Source organism: Tursiops truncatus, chromosome 7 (assembly GCF_011762595.2).
Source record: "Tursiops truncatus isolate mTurTru1 chromosome 7, mTurTru1.mat.Y, whole genome shotgun sequence".
In the NCBI taxonomy this organism is placed as follows: domain Eukaryota; kingdom Metazoa; phylum Chordata; class Mammalia; order Artiodactyla; family Delphinidae; genus Tursiops; species Tursiops truncatus.
The window spans coordinates 107,755,901-107,771,937 of NC_047040.1; the positions used below are offsets into that span (position 1 = coordinate 107,755,901).

Consider the following 16,037-nt stretch of genomic DNA (forward strand, 5'->3'; position numbering starts at 1 on the left):
ACAGGCAGCACAACCATCTCTCTGATCCTCACAAGAACCGTCCTCAATGAGGATCGGTGACCCCACCTTCAGAGGAGGATATCAAGGTCCTCACTTGGCTCTGATGTCAAAGCCCAGGTTTGTGCCATGGCTGGCCTTCACCTTACCCTGTGGAGTTTACTTTTGTTCTGCAAAGAGAATGTGGTTCCCAGGGCGACAGGGTGCCAGTGTTCCGTGTAGAACTGCCAGGCAGTGTGGTAAGGGCATTGAGGGAAGACCCCAGAAGATGCTGCTTCTCCTGCTCAGCTGTCTCTTGCCCACCACCAATAGGAAGAGCTGCCTCCACTGCTGGCCAGAGCTGCCTGCACTGATAGACTATGACCTGCAGATTCTATGGGGCACCCCAGGGCCACCTGTGGAGCTCTCCCACAGCCTCCACTCCCTATTTCTGGACAGTCATGCTTTCCTTGAATCCTGGTATCTCGGTGAGGTTCAGCCAGGAGACTAGGGGTCAGGGCTGACCCCTTTACCTGGCCCAGGACCTTAGTCCCCTGACTTCCCTTTGTCCCAAATCCCATTCTCAGGTCAGACCATTTGGAGGAAACAGCAGGAACATTATTCACTCACATAGATAAAGCCATTAAGAAGTTTCGAGATGGTGAGGAAGCTTAGTGTCTTAGGGCCCCAGGGCTTGGGTTGACAAAACCTGGCCCTCCAAGGCATTCCCAGAAGACCACTAGCGGGGGGTGCGGAGGTGTTGTGAAGGGTCAGAGACAGCAACTATCTGTGTGCACTACAGAGTTTCTGTCCGAAAAACCTGGTTTGAATTCCCGGCCTTGAGAAAGTTATTGATTCCACCTATGAAATGTAGACGGCTTCTTCCTTCCTGCTCCACCCAGATAAACCATCACTTCTGGAAGAGGTTCATGTCCTGAAGCAGCAGTTTTCCAAGCATCTGGAGGACCTATGTGAAGAGCTGAAGGAGAAGGGTGAGAGGTGGGGCTGGCCCCTGCCTGCCCCCCAGCCCTTCACCTCCCGGAGACCTAAGGAGGCAGAGTCCAATCTGCAGACCCCCGCCCCCAGGCCCCTCCCCAGGAGACCTCACCCTTCCCTGGCTCAGGGCGCCTGACAACACCTTCTCCCAGCTTCGTTTCCTGCTCACACCCCGACCTCTCCCGGCTCTGTCTACCCAGAACCTCAGTCTCTCTACCATCTCACCCTCCCGGGCAGCCTGCAACAAGTCCTGTGGTGAGTATTTTGGGGACCAGGCCTGGGTGAGGACTGAGGGGCACCTGGCCCTCGCTAAGCCTCCTGCCCCTTCTCTCTCTCAGACATCCGCTCCACACTGGAGGTCATCAGCTGTGCCAACTGCAAGACACACTTCCTCACCTGCCAAGACCCCACTCTCTGCCCAGTTCAGTGGCCAGCCAGCCATCTTGGCCTGCAGCCTCCCCACCTCCACCTCCAAGTCCATTGCTGTCTCTGTCTGGACTGTCTTTCTTGTCTATACCGATACCCCTCCTTGCTCTCCATCCTCCCTGGGGAAGGTAGCACCTCCCAAGATGTCTGGATTCCACGTGTCCAGCTTCAGAGCCACCTGCATCTAGGACATGCCCCCTGGAGGTCCGTCAGGTCCTCAAAACCAGCATGCCTGGGGACATGTCCAAACCCATCTCCACCCCCAAATCTGCTCTTCCCTCAGGACCCCTCTCAGCAAATGTCCCATTCAAGCTCTCGACCTCCTAAACCAGGAGTCCCCTCCCCCTCACTCAGTGCCTGTAGTCACCAGGTCTTGCTAAACAATTCTTCAGTGCGTTGCCATATGGTCCTTCCAGCATCCACCACTCCTCAGGCAGCCTCACCTCTCACCTGGATTACGGCAGCTTCTCCTAACTGGCCTCTGAGACCCTGTTGGCCCCATCTTACTCAGCAATCAAAGAACCCTTTCCCAAGGAGCCAGTCTACCTCCGACCCTTCCTGTTATAACTTTCCCAGGGGCCCCAGATAAAGTCCACCCTCCTTCTTGGGAGGCCCTGCTCACCTCCCCCCTCCCCAGCCACATGGAGCTGCTGACACGCTGGACAAACGGCTTCATGCTTCTGTCCTTGAACACTCTGTGTCCTCTGCCTGGAACACAGTTTGGCCCCTTGACCATCTGATCTAAACTCCTACTGGTCTTTCAAAGTCCAGCTCAGAAGTCCTGTTTCCCGAGAAGCTGCCTCTGACCAGCTCCCTCTCCCCAGGCTCATGGGCGCTCCCCCAGATCTCTCCTCCTTCCTGCCCTGCCCCGCTTCCCTGGGACACCACAGCAGAATCGTTTGCTTGTCTCCCTCCTAGAGAGCAAGGATCCTGTCTCACTCATCTTTAGATGTAGATGGGCACACAGTAGGTGCTCAGTGTCTGCAAACAAGTGACTGAGTGGGTGAATTAAAGAAGGAGAGAATGCAGTCTCCTCTCAGAGCTGAGATGGCCCTGCCTGCTGCCCAAACACTGGCTCCCCCTTTCCACCCCCCACAGGGACCAGGAGGACCTTCGTGTGGGCCGTGAGCCTCGGCATTGCTCTGCCCCTGGTGGCCGTAGCTGGAGGTGGCTGAGTGCCTGCTCCAAGCCGCAGCATCCCCAAGGAAGACACGCCTACTCCTAGACTGACCCATCTCCACCCTGATTCCTGGCCCAGATGTTACATTTTCTGGCTCGAGAAGGAGAAAAAGAAGAAGGAGAAGGAGGCAGAAAAGGAGGTCCTGGGGCATCCAGGACTCCCACGGAAGGGAAGCTGTGTCGGCCTGGGGGCAGCAAGGCTAGCGACCCCAAGTCTGGCTCCCGGGGCCTCACATCCAAAGGAGTATAGGATCAAGGGCCGGGACTCAGGAGGGCCACCATCAGCCCCCAGTGTGAGCAGACCCACCCAGGGCCAGGCACCCGGGACAGAGCTGCAGCCATGCCCCAAATCTCCACCTGATCCACAAAGTTTCCCCTACCCATAGCTGTCATCATCCCTCTGCAGCGACCCCTCCACCCTTTGCCACCCTGCTCCCTGACTGCACAGACTACGAACATGTGCCCCTTGCCCTCTGCTCCTGGTTGGGTTTGGCCAGCAGGAGGTCAGAGGCAGAAGCAGGCCTGCTTCTCCTTTCTCAGCAGGGACCCAGCAGGCCGCTTGTCACCTTCAACTGAACAAAGGTCTCAGGTGCTGTCAGGAAGCTCTCTTATCTCCGGGTTCTGGTAACTCTCCTTCCCCCGACCCTTCTAACCTGGGGTGGTAACAGTTCCGAAGTTCTGAGGCCCGGGAGACCACTCTCTCTTGGGGTTTCCCTACGCCCATGCTTTGTAAATTGCCTCTATTAAAACACCCTCCTCATGTTCTGATGGACTGTGCCATCCGCTTCCTGCGGGGTCCTGCACAGTGGCCGTCGACACTGCGATCCTCCCCATGCGGGCCCGCGAGGACTGTCTCATGTCCTCACCCTCTTCCTGCCAGGCCACCACCCTTTCCTTCCAGAAAGACCCCTTTCCTGGTCCCAGCAGTGGCAGCTCTGCAGGATCACACTAGCCTCAGCTGGTTCCAACACCAGAGATGAGGGCAGCAACGGCCTGGCTCCCTCGAGGCGTCCCCATGTCTAGGTGTGGAACAGAGATGGTAAGGGGCCAGCCGGAGGCCCCAGCAAGAGCAGAGACTAGCAGAAGAAACCAGAAAACAGGCTCCAAGTCACATCAGTAGCAGACCTCACCCACGTCCTGGCCAGGATGTCCACCCTGGCGCCTCCCAGGTCGCCGGTGGATCACTGGTACTGCTGACAATGAAATGTACCGGCTCAGGACTTCCCTGGTGGCGCAGTGGTTGAGAGTCCGCCTGCCGATGCAGGGGACACAGGTTCGCGCCCCGGTCCGGGAAGATCCCACATGCTGCGGAGCAGCTGGGCCCGTGAGTCATGGCCGCTGGGCCTGCGCTCCGCAACGGGAGAGGCCACAACAGTGAGAGGCCCGCGTACCGCAAAAAAAAAAAAAAGAAAGAAAGAAATATACCGGCTCTGCCTGCGGGAGAATGTTGCCTTGCCCTGCTCCATCTCCCTCCAGATCCCTTTCCTTCTCAGCCCCCAAGGCTGCCGAGTTAAATGGAACCCCTGGGACCCCCCCAGGCATGGCTCTGCCCTTTTGCCTCAACCCTGTGCCCCTCCTCACTGATTCCCCAGGCTCTCAGCTTTGGCCCAGGCTCTCCCCAGAGACTGAATGGGAGGCCACGCCCAGAGACTGAATGGGAGGCCACGCCCAGAGGATGAATGGGAGGCCACGCCCAGAGGATGAATGGGAGGCCACGCCCAGATCCAGGGCCCTGGTCTGCAGGTCAGCTCCTGGGGGCTGAAAGGAAGCAGGTCTGAGGCCAGAGCTGTGGACGGGCAGCCCAGACCCTGGACTCGAATCCTGGCTCTGACATTGAGGTTCTAGGTTCCCTCCTCTGCATCTGTTTCCCCATCTGAGCACAGAGTATGGGATGAGATGTTCTAGTCAGGTTGGTATGCCCACTGGGTTCATATTTGCCATCCTATATTTGTTCATGCTGTGGGTCCAAATTCAGTGCCTTGTTCCCTTCGCCTCCTGCAGTCCACTGAAATCCTGCTGGGGCCCATGGCCCAGCTCCTAAAACAGGGTTTCCTGTCTCCTTTGGCCCTGCCGGTGCTCCCTCCTTGGAGCTGGCGGCCAGGCTGGAAGCAGGCTGACTTCAGCATCACTATCCAGCAGTGAGGGCCACTCCCTGGGGTGGGGGTGGGGCTACAGAGACCAGGGCAAGACATAACAGAACATAAACAGCAGCCTGGACAGAGAGTACCACGCCAAGGGCAGCTGTGGGTACCCAGCTGCAGGCATCACCAGCTCACCCAGCCAAGAATCCAGGAAGGCCTCCCAGAGGTGGTGTCTTCAACTGTGAGAGGCCAGGGAAGGCGGAAGGGAGGGAGGAGTGTTTTCATCGAGGATTCAGCATTGCAGAGGAGGGGCAAGAGACTTTGATAGGGTCAGGAACTCCAAGAAATATGGCTGGAGGGAGAGGCCCAGGTAAGAGGCCAATGAGAGGCTCCCAAGCCCATGTGGGTCCAAAGCAAGCCTGAGAAAAGAACCCTCCAACAGACTCCGGGGAAAGCAGGTGGGCAGGGCAGGCTGGGGGAGAGGCAGTGGAGGGTTTTGTCAGCAGCAGGCCATGTCCCAAGGCGAGGAGTCCATAGATATAAGGTGTTTGGGGACAGCACCTGGTGAGGACCTACAGCCATTCTGAATGAGTGGGAAAAGCCCCTAGGCAGCGGTCTTGGCCTTGCAGGGGACTGTGATTCTCTGCATGTCTGTGAAAGCTGGTTACCAACCAGGACATAGAAAAAGTCAAGCTCCTTTGGCCGTGATGTTGTTTTCCTATTTTTATTCAAATTGGGACTTAGACCACTACCTCAAATGTATCCAAGGCAACAATTTTCTGGTGCTTACAGTAAAAGCAAAAGACCCTGAGTCTAATTTATATGAAGTATGTTTGTGTGTTTGTACGCATGTATCTCTGATCAACAGATTTTTCATTCTTTGTGGGCATATTTACATGAAAACTAGATATTGCATTCTGCTAGAGAAGAAAGATTAAGGATTTTTGAGTCAGGCAAAGCATTGGCTCTGAAGGACTTCTGGCCGTGACAGGCAGCTCGGAGCAGACCGACACTCCCACCTAGGGCAGCTAAAAATAAAGCACATCAACAGAGCAAGACAAGACAGGAAGTCTGTTTAGGGCACCAGACGAATAGGTCCTCTGCGCCCAAGGTCTCCAAGTAAAGAGAGCTCTCTGCAGCGAACCCCGGTCCTGCCATGCACTTCCTCAAGCTTGACCAGCTCAGCAGATGAGGTTGAGAGGCAGGCGTGAGGGGCTGTGCCAAGGATGACCGCCAAGTTTGGAGAAGCCAAGAGAGCTTTGGCAATATCATGGAACTGCGGATTGAGAAGTTGGAGTTCTAGCTTGCCCACACTGAACGTGAGGGGTCCAGGTCCCTGAAAGCAGGGAGGTGCAGAAAAATGAAACAAACGCACTGTATCTGTTTCCTCCCCCTCCTCCAAGGTGCCCACCTATACTTAAACAGCATAGGCTTCAGATTTCCAAAGACAGAAATCAAACAGAAAGGATCTGAAATGCAATTTATCAGAGATTTGTATACTAGGGAACTAAAAGTTGGCCTCCACGACCCACATAGGAAGATAAACTTTGATAAATACCCCCAGGGTATTGGTTGGAAAGGTTATAGCTTAAAAGAGGGGGTGTACCAGCAGCAGACTGATCATTACAGAGGATGGAGCTCAGACTGAAGACCCCACCGTCGCGGACAAAATTGAAGAGCCCTGTTCTCACTCTATATCACTGCTGAAGGAGAGAGTAAATACAGTCAGAAGGAAAAGAATACCATCTAGAGCCACTACTATGTTTCATTTACAGTGTCCAGTGTTCAAACAAATATTATCAGACACACAAAAACAAGATCAAGAGAAAAAGCAGACAACAGAAACCAATCTACAAGGTACCCAGATGTCAGAGCTGATATAAATTTTAAAATAACTGTGATGAATGCATCTAAAAATATTCTTTCCAGCTTTCCAGATAAAACTGACATATGACATTGTGTTAGTTTAAGGAGAACAACATGTCAATTTTATATACTTATATATTGCAAAGTGGTTACCACCATAGCATTAGCAATCATCTCCACCGAGTCACACAACTACTTTTTTGTGTGGTGAGAACATTTAAGATCTACTCTCTTAGCAAGTTTCAAGTATATAATACAGCATTATGAGCTATAATAACCATGCTGTACTGCTGCACATTAGATCTCCAGAAATGATTCATCTTTAAACTAGAAGTTTAAAATCTGCCCATTTCTCCCACACCCTAGCCCCTCGCAACCACCATTCTACTCTATGATTTTGGTTTTTTAAGATTCCACATATAAGTGATATCATGTAGTATTTGTCTTTGTCTGACTTATTTCACTTAGCATAAAGCCTTCATGATCCATCCATGTTGTTGCAAATGGCAGGATTTCCTTCTTTCTCGTGACTCAATAATATTCCATTATCCATTCATCTGTTGACAGACCTGTGGGTTGGTTCCTTATCTTGGCTATTGTGAATAATGTTGCAATGAACACGTGAGTGCAGATATGTCTTCAAGAAGCTGTTTTCACTTCCTTTGGAAATATAACCAGAAGTGGGATTGATGGATCATATGGTAGTTCTACTGATAGTTTTCATTTTTTAGGAGACTCCATGCTGTTTTCCACAGTGGTTACACAAATTCACATTTCCACTAAAAGTGCACAAGGGTTCCCTTTTTTCCACATCCTCACCAGCACTTGTTATTTCTTGTCTTTTTGATAGCAGCCATTCTAACAGGTGTGAGGTGATATCTCATTGCTTGGATTTGCATTTCCCTAATGGTTAGTGATGTTGAGCACCTTTTCCATGAACTTACTGGCCATTTGTATGTCTTCTTTAGAAAATGTCTATTCATATCCTCTGCCCATTTTTTAATTGAATTGTTTGGGGGTTTTTTTCTATTGAGTTGTATGAGTTTTTTTAATATATTTTGGATATTAACCCCTTAGATATATGTCTTACAAGTATTTTCTCCCATTGCATAGGTTGCCTTTTCATTTTGTTGATGGTTTCTTTTGCTGTAGAGAAGCTTTTTAGTTTGATACAGTGCCACTTGTTTATTTCTGTTTTTGTTGCCTTTGCTTTTGGTGTCAAATCCAAAAAAAACATTCATTGCTAAGACCAACATCAAGGGGTTTTTTCCTGTTTTCTTTTCTAGAAGTTTTAGAGTTTCAGGTCTTATTTTTAAGTCTTTAATCCATTTCAAGTTAATTTTTGTGAGTGGTGTAAGACTGGGGCCACTATCATTCTTCTGCCTGCAGTTATCTAGTTTTCCCAACATCATTTATTGAAGAGACTATATTTTCCCATTGAGTATGCTTGGCTTCCTTGTCACATATTAATTGACCATATATGCAAAGGCTTATTTCTGGGCTGTCAATCTTCTCCATTAGTATGTGTGTTTTTATGCCAGCACCATACTGTTTTGATTACTATAGCTTTGTAGCACCGTTTGAAATCAAGAAGTGTGATGCCTCCAGCTTTGTTTTTTTCTCAAGATTGCTTTGACTATTCCAGGTAATTTGTGGTTCCATACAAACTTTAGGATTGTCCATTCTATTTCTGTGAAAAATGTCATTGGAATTGATTCTATAGATGGCTTTGAGTAGTACAGACATTTTAATGATATTAATTCTTCCAATTCATAAACATGAGATTTCTTTGCATTTGTTTGTGTCTTCTTCAATCTCTGTCATTAAAGTATTATAGTACTCAGTGTACAGATCTTTCACCTCCTTAGTTAAATTTATTCCTAAGTATTTTATTGTTTTGGATGCTATTGTGAATGGGATTTTTTTCATATATTTTTCATATATAATGTTGTTAGTGTATAGAAATGAAATATTTCTGTATGTTAAATTTGTATCCTGCAACTTTACTGAATTCATTGATTAATTCTAAAAGTTTTTGGTGGAACCTTGGGATTTTCTATGTATAAGATCATATCATCTGCAAGCAAAAACAATTTTACTTTTTCCTTCCTGATATGGATAACTTTTATTTCTTTTCTGCCAGATTTCTCTGGCTAGGACCTCCAGTACTATGCTGAATAAAAGTGGTGGGTGGACATCCTTATCTTGTACTGATCTTAAAGGAAAAGTTTTCAGTCTTTCACCTTTGAGTACAGTGTTATCTGTGGGTTTGTCATATATGGTCTTTATTTCATTAGGATATGTTTCTTCTCTACACAATTTGTTAAATGTTTTTTATAATGGAAGGATGTAATATTTTGTCAAATGCTTATTCTGCATCTATTGAGATAATCTTATGATTTGTATCTTTCATTCTATTAGTGTGGTGTACACATTGATTGATTTTCATATGTTGAACCGTCTTTGCATCGCAGAGATAAATCCCACTTGATGATGGTGTATGATCCTTTTGATGTGATGGTGAATTTGACTTGCTAATATTTTGTTGAGAATTTTTATTGAGAGATATTGGCCTGTAGTTTTCTTTTCTTGTAGTGTCCTTATCTGGCTTTGTATTAGGGTGATGCTGGCCTCATAAAATGAGTTTAGGACTGTTCCCTCCTCTTCAATTTTTTAGAAAATTTTGATATGGATTAGTGTTAATTCTTCTTTAAATGTTTGGTAGAATTCACCAATGAAACTATCTTTCCCTGAGCTTTTCTTTGTTACAATGTTTTTGATTACTGATTCAATCTCCTTTTTCATGATTGGTCTGTTCAGATTTTCTATTTCTTCTTGATTCAGTCTTGATAGGTAGTGTGTTTCTAGAAATGTATCCATTTCTTCTAGGTTATCCAACTTGTTGGCATATAATTGTTCATAGCTGTCACTTATAATTCTTTGTATTTCTGTGATATCAGTTGGAATATCTTCTCTTTAATTTCTGATTTTATTTATTTGAGTTCTTTCCCTTTTTTTCTTGGTAAGTCTAGCTAAAAGTTTGTCAATTTTGTTCTATTTTTGTCCTCCCTATTCCATTTATTTCTGCTCTGGTCTTTGTCATTTCCTTCCTTCTGCTAACTTTGGGCTTCATTGTTCTTTTTCTAGTTCTTTGAGGTGTAAAATTAGGTTGTTTATTTGAGATCTTTCTTTTTTCTCAATATATGCATTTACTGTTATAAATTTCCCCCTTAGAACTGCTCTTCCAGTTTCCCACCTGTTTCGGTATGTCCTGTTTCCACTTTCATTTATTTCAAGATATTTTTCCCTTGCCTTTTAATTTCTCCTTTGATCTATTAGTTGTTCAAGAGTGTGTTGTTTAATTTCCATGTATTTGTGAATTTTCCAACTTTCCTCCTGTTGTTGATTTCTACTTTCATTCCACTGTGTTCAGAAAAGATATTTGGGAAGATTTCAGTCTTCCTAAATTTGCTAAGATTTGTTTTGTGACTGTCATAAGATCTATCCTGGAGAAAGTGTACTTGAGAAGAATGTATTCTGCTGCTGTTGGGTGAAATGTTCTGTATATGTCTGCTAGGTCCATTGCTCTAAAGTTTGGTTCAAATCCAATATACTTAGATGTCCTATATTGAGTGCGTATATATTTACAATGGTTAATTCTTGATGAATTGATCTCTTTATTATATATAATGACCTTCTTTGTCCATTGTTACCATTTTTGGCTTAAAGTCTATTTTGTCTGATATTAGTATAGCTATCCATTTTCTCTTTGGGTTTCCACTTTCATGGAATATATTTTCCACCCTGTCACTTTGAACCTGTGTGTGTGTATCCTTAAAGCTGAAGTGAGTCTCTTGTAGTCAGCATATATTTGGATCTTGTTTTTTAACCTATCCAGACACTCTATGTCTTTTGATTGGAGAATTCAACTGATTTACACTTAGAGTTATTATTGATAGGTAAGAATGTACTAATGCCATCTTATTATTTTCTGGCTGTTTTGTAGTTCCCTTGTTCCTTTATACCTTGCATGCTGCCTTCTTTGGGAATTGATATTGTGTAGTGATATGCTTTGATTCCCTTCTCTTCACCTTTTGTGAATTTACTGTAAGTTCTTCCTTTGTAGTTACCATATTACGTAAAACATCTTATAGATATAACAATCCATTTAACACTGATAACAATTTAACTTTAATCACATACAAAAACTCTACCTTTTCACTCCACCCTCATTTATGTTTTTGATGTAACAATTTACATATTTTATATTATGTATTCATTATCAAATTATTGTAGCTAAAACTATTTTAAATAATTTTGACCTTTAATCTTTACACTAGAGCTATGGTTAACCCATCATCATATTAAATTAGAGTATTCTGAACCTGACTATATATTTACCTTTACCAGTGTGTTGTATATTTTAAAATGTTTTTGTATTACTTAATAGCATCCTTTCATTTCAGGTTGAAGAACTCCTTTCAGCATTTTTGTAAGGCAGGAATAGTGGTGATGATCTCCATCAACTTTTGTTTGTTAGGGAAAGTCTTTATCTTGCCTTCATTTATGAAGGACAACTTTGCTGGGTAAAGTATTCTGTTTGGCAGCTTTTTTTGAAATAATACATTCTATTCCATCCTGCAGGGTTTCTGCTGAGAAATCTGTTATAGCCTTATGTCAGTTCCCTTGTATAAAAGAAAATTTTTCTCTTGCTGCTTTTAAAATTATCTCTTTATATTTGATCTTTGATGGTTTTATTACAATGTGTCTCAGGGAAGATTGTTTTGGATTGAAATTTTGGGGTGACCTGTTAGCTTCATGAACTTGGATGTCCAAATCTCTCCCCAGGTTTGGGAAGTTCTCAACCACTATCTCTTCAAATAAACTTTCTACCCCTCTTCTTCAGTACTCCAATGGTGTGTGAATTTTTCTCTTAAACGTTTTTCCTAGGCCTTATTTCTTTTTTAATTCTAAAATTTTTTTTTACCCTTCTGATTGGGTAATTTTAATTGATCTGTCTTCAAGCTCACTGATTTTTCTGCTTGGTCAAGTCTGCTGTTGGAGCTCTCTATTGAATTTTTCAGCTCAGTCATTTTACTCTTCAGTTCCAAAATTTCTGTTTGGTGGTTTTTTGTTTGTTTTGATTTTTTTGTTTTGTTTTTTTTCTTCTCTCTCCTTGTTAACTTCTCATTTTGCTCTTGTATTGTTTTCTTGATTCCATTAAATTATTTACCTATGTTCTCTTGTAGATCTCTGAGCACCTTTAGAAGAATTATTTTGAATTCTGTCAGGTAATTCATGGATAGCCATTTCTTTGGGGTCAGTTACTGGAAGTTTACCTTGTTCCTTTAGTGGTATCATGTTTCCCTGATTCTTCACGATCCCGGTAAACTTGCACATGTATCTGCTCATTTGAAGAAGGCAGTTACCTTTTCCAGACTTACAGACTGACTTCAGTAAGGAAAAACCTTCACCTGCAGATGGGGGCATGCTGGAGTGTGCTGTGACCCAAGTATAATGGTTCAGGGCACCTCGCTTGGGGGCAGAGTAGTAGGACTGAGTCCAGGGGTGGGGAGGTAGGTGTAATGACTCATTGGCTCAGGCCATTGAGAGCCACAACATCAACAACTGCGTGGTTCTTAGAAAGCTCAGTGGGGGAGTTCAAAGAGGCTGCAAGGGCTGCTGGGGTGCTTAGCAGCACCTCCACATCCAGCACCTCCAGGTCTAGGTGATTTTACCCATTAAAAATGACTTAAGATGCCTTTTCAACAAATGACACTGGAGCAGTTGGTCATCCATAGGCTTACGACCTTGACTTAAGTCTCACACATTATTTTAAAAATTAACTTAATGGATCATGGGATTAAATGTAAAACATAAAACTATAAAATCTTTAGTGTAAAACATGAGAGAAAAGCTTCAGAATCTAGGATGAGGCAAAGCATACTTAGATGACACCAAAAGCACAATTCATGAAAAGAAAAATTAAGTTTTATTCAAAGGAAAATGTTTGCCCTGTGAAAGATCCTGTTAAGAGGATGAAAATACAGGCTACAGAAAAGAGGTGTGCAAACCACATATCTGACAAAGGGCTAGTATCTAGAATATATAATGAATTCTCAAAACTCAGCAATAAAAGTCAAATAGTCCAATTAGAAAATGGCCAAAAGACATGAAGAGACATTTCACAGAGGAAATATACAAGTGGCAAATAAACACATGAAAAGATAATCAACATCATTTGGCATTAGGAAAATTCCAGCGAAAGCCACAGTGAGATACCAGCACACACCTATCAGCACTGTAACATCAACAGCTGATCTCATTTGGTGCTGGAGAAAAGGTAAGGTGAAAAGCCACTCCATGTGGGGTGTGAGGGGACAGGGTGTGTACACACACACACCCTCAGAATTCACCAGTTTCTGAGCAGTTTCACTGGCAGGACTCCAGGGTGGCCCTCCTTTTGGCCAATAGACAAAGGCCAAAAACATTCCTGCTGATGAGTACGGGAGCCGTGGTAATGGCCCTTTTTCAGGATCTGACAGTGTTCTTATGTACTTCCAAGCCTGACTGGTCAGTATGGAGCAGGCTAGACAAGAGTCCCAAAGCTCCCAGCACGGCTGTCCTCCACCCTCCCCTCCCAGTCATCAGCAGCGTCTGCTGCCACAGCCCTGGCTGAATCTCCCAGTCTTTATTCTCCAAATCTGCCACATGTCCCCCCACCTTCTATCTGGGGTCACAGCAAGACTCTCCCTCAAAGAAACACATCTCATTTATTCATCCTGGCTCTACCACACTCCCACCAGAGACTCTGCTAGGTAAGAGGAAAGCATCTGACATTTTTCTAATTTCTATGATACGCATATGCTTTTCATTTTATCTCATTTAACTGTAACAACATGAAATAAGCATTATAATATTTTTGCAAATGAAAATATTGAGACCTAGTGAGGTTGTTACTTGGTACATTTCTTTTCAAAGAGCATTCCAGAGTTTTCTATGGAGTCTGGAAGCTGCAAAATAGATCTGGAACCTGGGAACTGAGGCAAAATCTTACCCTCCTCTCCCACATTCCCAACCCAGCAGTCATACTGTATTGTCTGCAGGTGGTCATTTTTATCGACGGAAAGGATGAAATCTATCTCTATCCCATTTGCTTCCTTTCTTCTGCCTTTGCCTGTTCTGCCAGGACAATGCCACTTGAGTGTGTCCATTGCTCTTCTAAATCAATTTTTCCATTTCTCTTTTTTTTATTATTATTTAATTTGGCTGAGCCAGGTCTTAGTTGTAGCACGTGATAGCTTTGATCTTCCTTGTGGCATGTGGGACCTTATTTGCGGCATGCAGGATCTAGTTCCCTGACCAGGGATCGAACCTGGGCCCCCTGCATTGGGAGCGTGGAGTCTTAGCCACTGGATCACCAGGGAAGTCCCCCATTTCTCTTTGTAATCTCTCATTTATTGAGCACCTTCAATTGCCAGGCACTGTGCTGGCTACATTATATAAATCATCCCTGGTCTTCAACCCCATGAAGAAGCTTATTTTCCCCTTAGATGCCAGACCCCAGTTTTGCTCCCATCAGCTAGCGCCGTGTAACAGGTGGGCATGTGTGGGTGGTGTGCACTGGCATACACACTCAGAATACACAAGATTCATAGATGTCATATCTCAAGCCAATGTTCAGAGAGTCAAAGGCTTCCCCCAGCTGGTTCATGAATCAAGATTTGAACCCAGAACCATCTGCCTCCAAAGAACCTATAACAAACATTCCTCTTTCTATCCTGACTTCCTGGCAAAACTGCTACATGCAGGGAGGTCAGGAAGGGCACCATAAAGACACAGAGGCAGTCTGAGGGAATAGAACCTTAGCAGAAATGAGCCAGATCATTGAGATGAAAAGGTAAAGCCCATCCTGTCAGAGGAAAGCCACTCCCAATCTATGGTGTTAACTGATGGCAATTGTTTGACTAGGACCCCAACTCCTTGATGAAAGAGACATCTAAACAGGGAAAGGGGCATATCCTCACATTTGTTTGCAGTTAAGGATCAGTATTTTTCTCTGCCTCAGGAAATACAGAAGGCTTTCACTTCGTTTGGGGTTGGGGAATGGAGCACTAGCTTTGTCAAAATACCCGTGTGGAGGTGCCACCAGGTACTCCTGGAGGCTGAGCCCATGCTCTGCAAACACATAACGTCTCCTGTCAAAGGAAGTGAGCCGACTGGGTAGCTCCCCAGAAGGAGTGGCTACGGAGCACAGGAGAGATCGTGTACTTCCTCCCAGCCCTGCTGCTGGCCACAAGAATGGCATCTGCATGCTGCCCACCTGCCTTACATCATAAACATCCTCACAACCATATTTTATGTGAGAATGTGCATCACCCCCTCCCATTTACATCCCAGCTCTGCCTTCTTCCTGGGACCCCTGGTTTCTTGGGTTCAGTGTGATGCGTCAAAACTCCTTCTTGCTGGACAAAGAGAATAAGACCTCTGTGTGTGGGGGTTGAGCCTGGGTGGGTGGCTAGAAGCAATAGGAGAGTCTCTCCAAGAGCAAGTTGATTCTGTTCCCAATATCCCCCCAAAAGAAATGTGGAGAGGTCAAGACACAGATGATTGGTAACAAACAGGATAAGGCCCCTGGATCTTTGTCCAGTGCCCTTCTCGCTGAGCCATGAGCCCTCCTTCAAGAGTGATGGAGTGTCCGTTTCCATCCCCAGGCTATAGAAGCAAAGGACCCTAGGTCTGGAAGAGCCCAGGGTGGTGGTGGGGGGATGTCTCTCTGGAGTTACTGCTCCAACTCCACTGATTTGAAGACAAAAGTGAAAGGGGTTAAATGGCTCTGAGAAGAGGGACTTACTTAAAGTTCTAGAACCTTCTAACTGCTGGTGAATAGTCCATGGTTGTTGCAACAGCAAGTTGAATGATGGGGGAGGGAAGAGGCAATCAGGGGAAACATGTTAATTCCATCCAAGCAAGAGGGATTGACTATATCATTTATTGGGCAACTACCATGTGCCAGGCACTTGATCAACATTAGCTCTTTTGGGGCTTCCCTGGTGGCGCAGTGGTTGGGAGTCCGCCTGCCGATGCAGGGGACCGGGTTCGTGCCCCGGTCTGGGAAGATCTCACATGCCGCGGAGCGGCTGGGCCCGTGAGCCATGGCCGAGCCTGCGCGTCCGGAGCCTGTGTTCTGCAACGGGAGAGGCCACAACAGTGAGAGGCCCACGTACCGCAAAAAAAAAAAAAAAAAATTAGCTCTTTTTCATCTTCACCATGATCATGTGAGCTGTGGCCCATACCATTTTGATGACAGGAAATTCAAAGTTCAGAGAGATTGCGTCACCTGCTGAAAGTCACACAGCTGGTCAATGAATGAGCTTGGTCTGTGTCAACACAGCCCTTGTTCCTTCTTCTGTACCGCATTGCCTCCAATGGCTCCCCAGCAATGGGAGCTGCCCACTTGGGAAGAGTCAGGCAGACATGGGATGGACTTGGAGACTGTAAGTTCCCTCTGAT

The 16,037-nt window shown here is 45.6% G+C and overlaps 1 protein-coding gene across 1 annotated transcript; it reads left to right on the top strand.

Moving 5' to 3' along the window:
• Positions 1 to 265: 265 nt before the first annotated feature.
• TEX51 (testis expressed 51) lies at positions 266 to 3,157 on the top strand. Its single transcript, XM_073806964.1, has 6 exons — positions 266 to 464; positions 879 to 968; positions 1,210 to 1,227; positions 1,311 to 1,388; positions 2,497 to 2,565; positions 2,657 to 3,157. The coding sequence occupies exons 1-6, from the start codon at positions 266 to 268 to the stop codon at positions 2,779 to 2,781; spliced, it is 579 nt and encodes a 192-aa protein (XP_073663065.1). The 3' UTR covers positions 2,782 to 3,157.
• Positions 3,158 to 16,037: the final 12,880 nt, after the last annotated feature.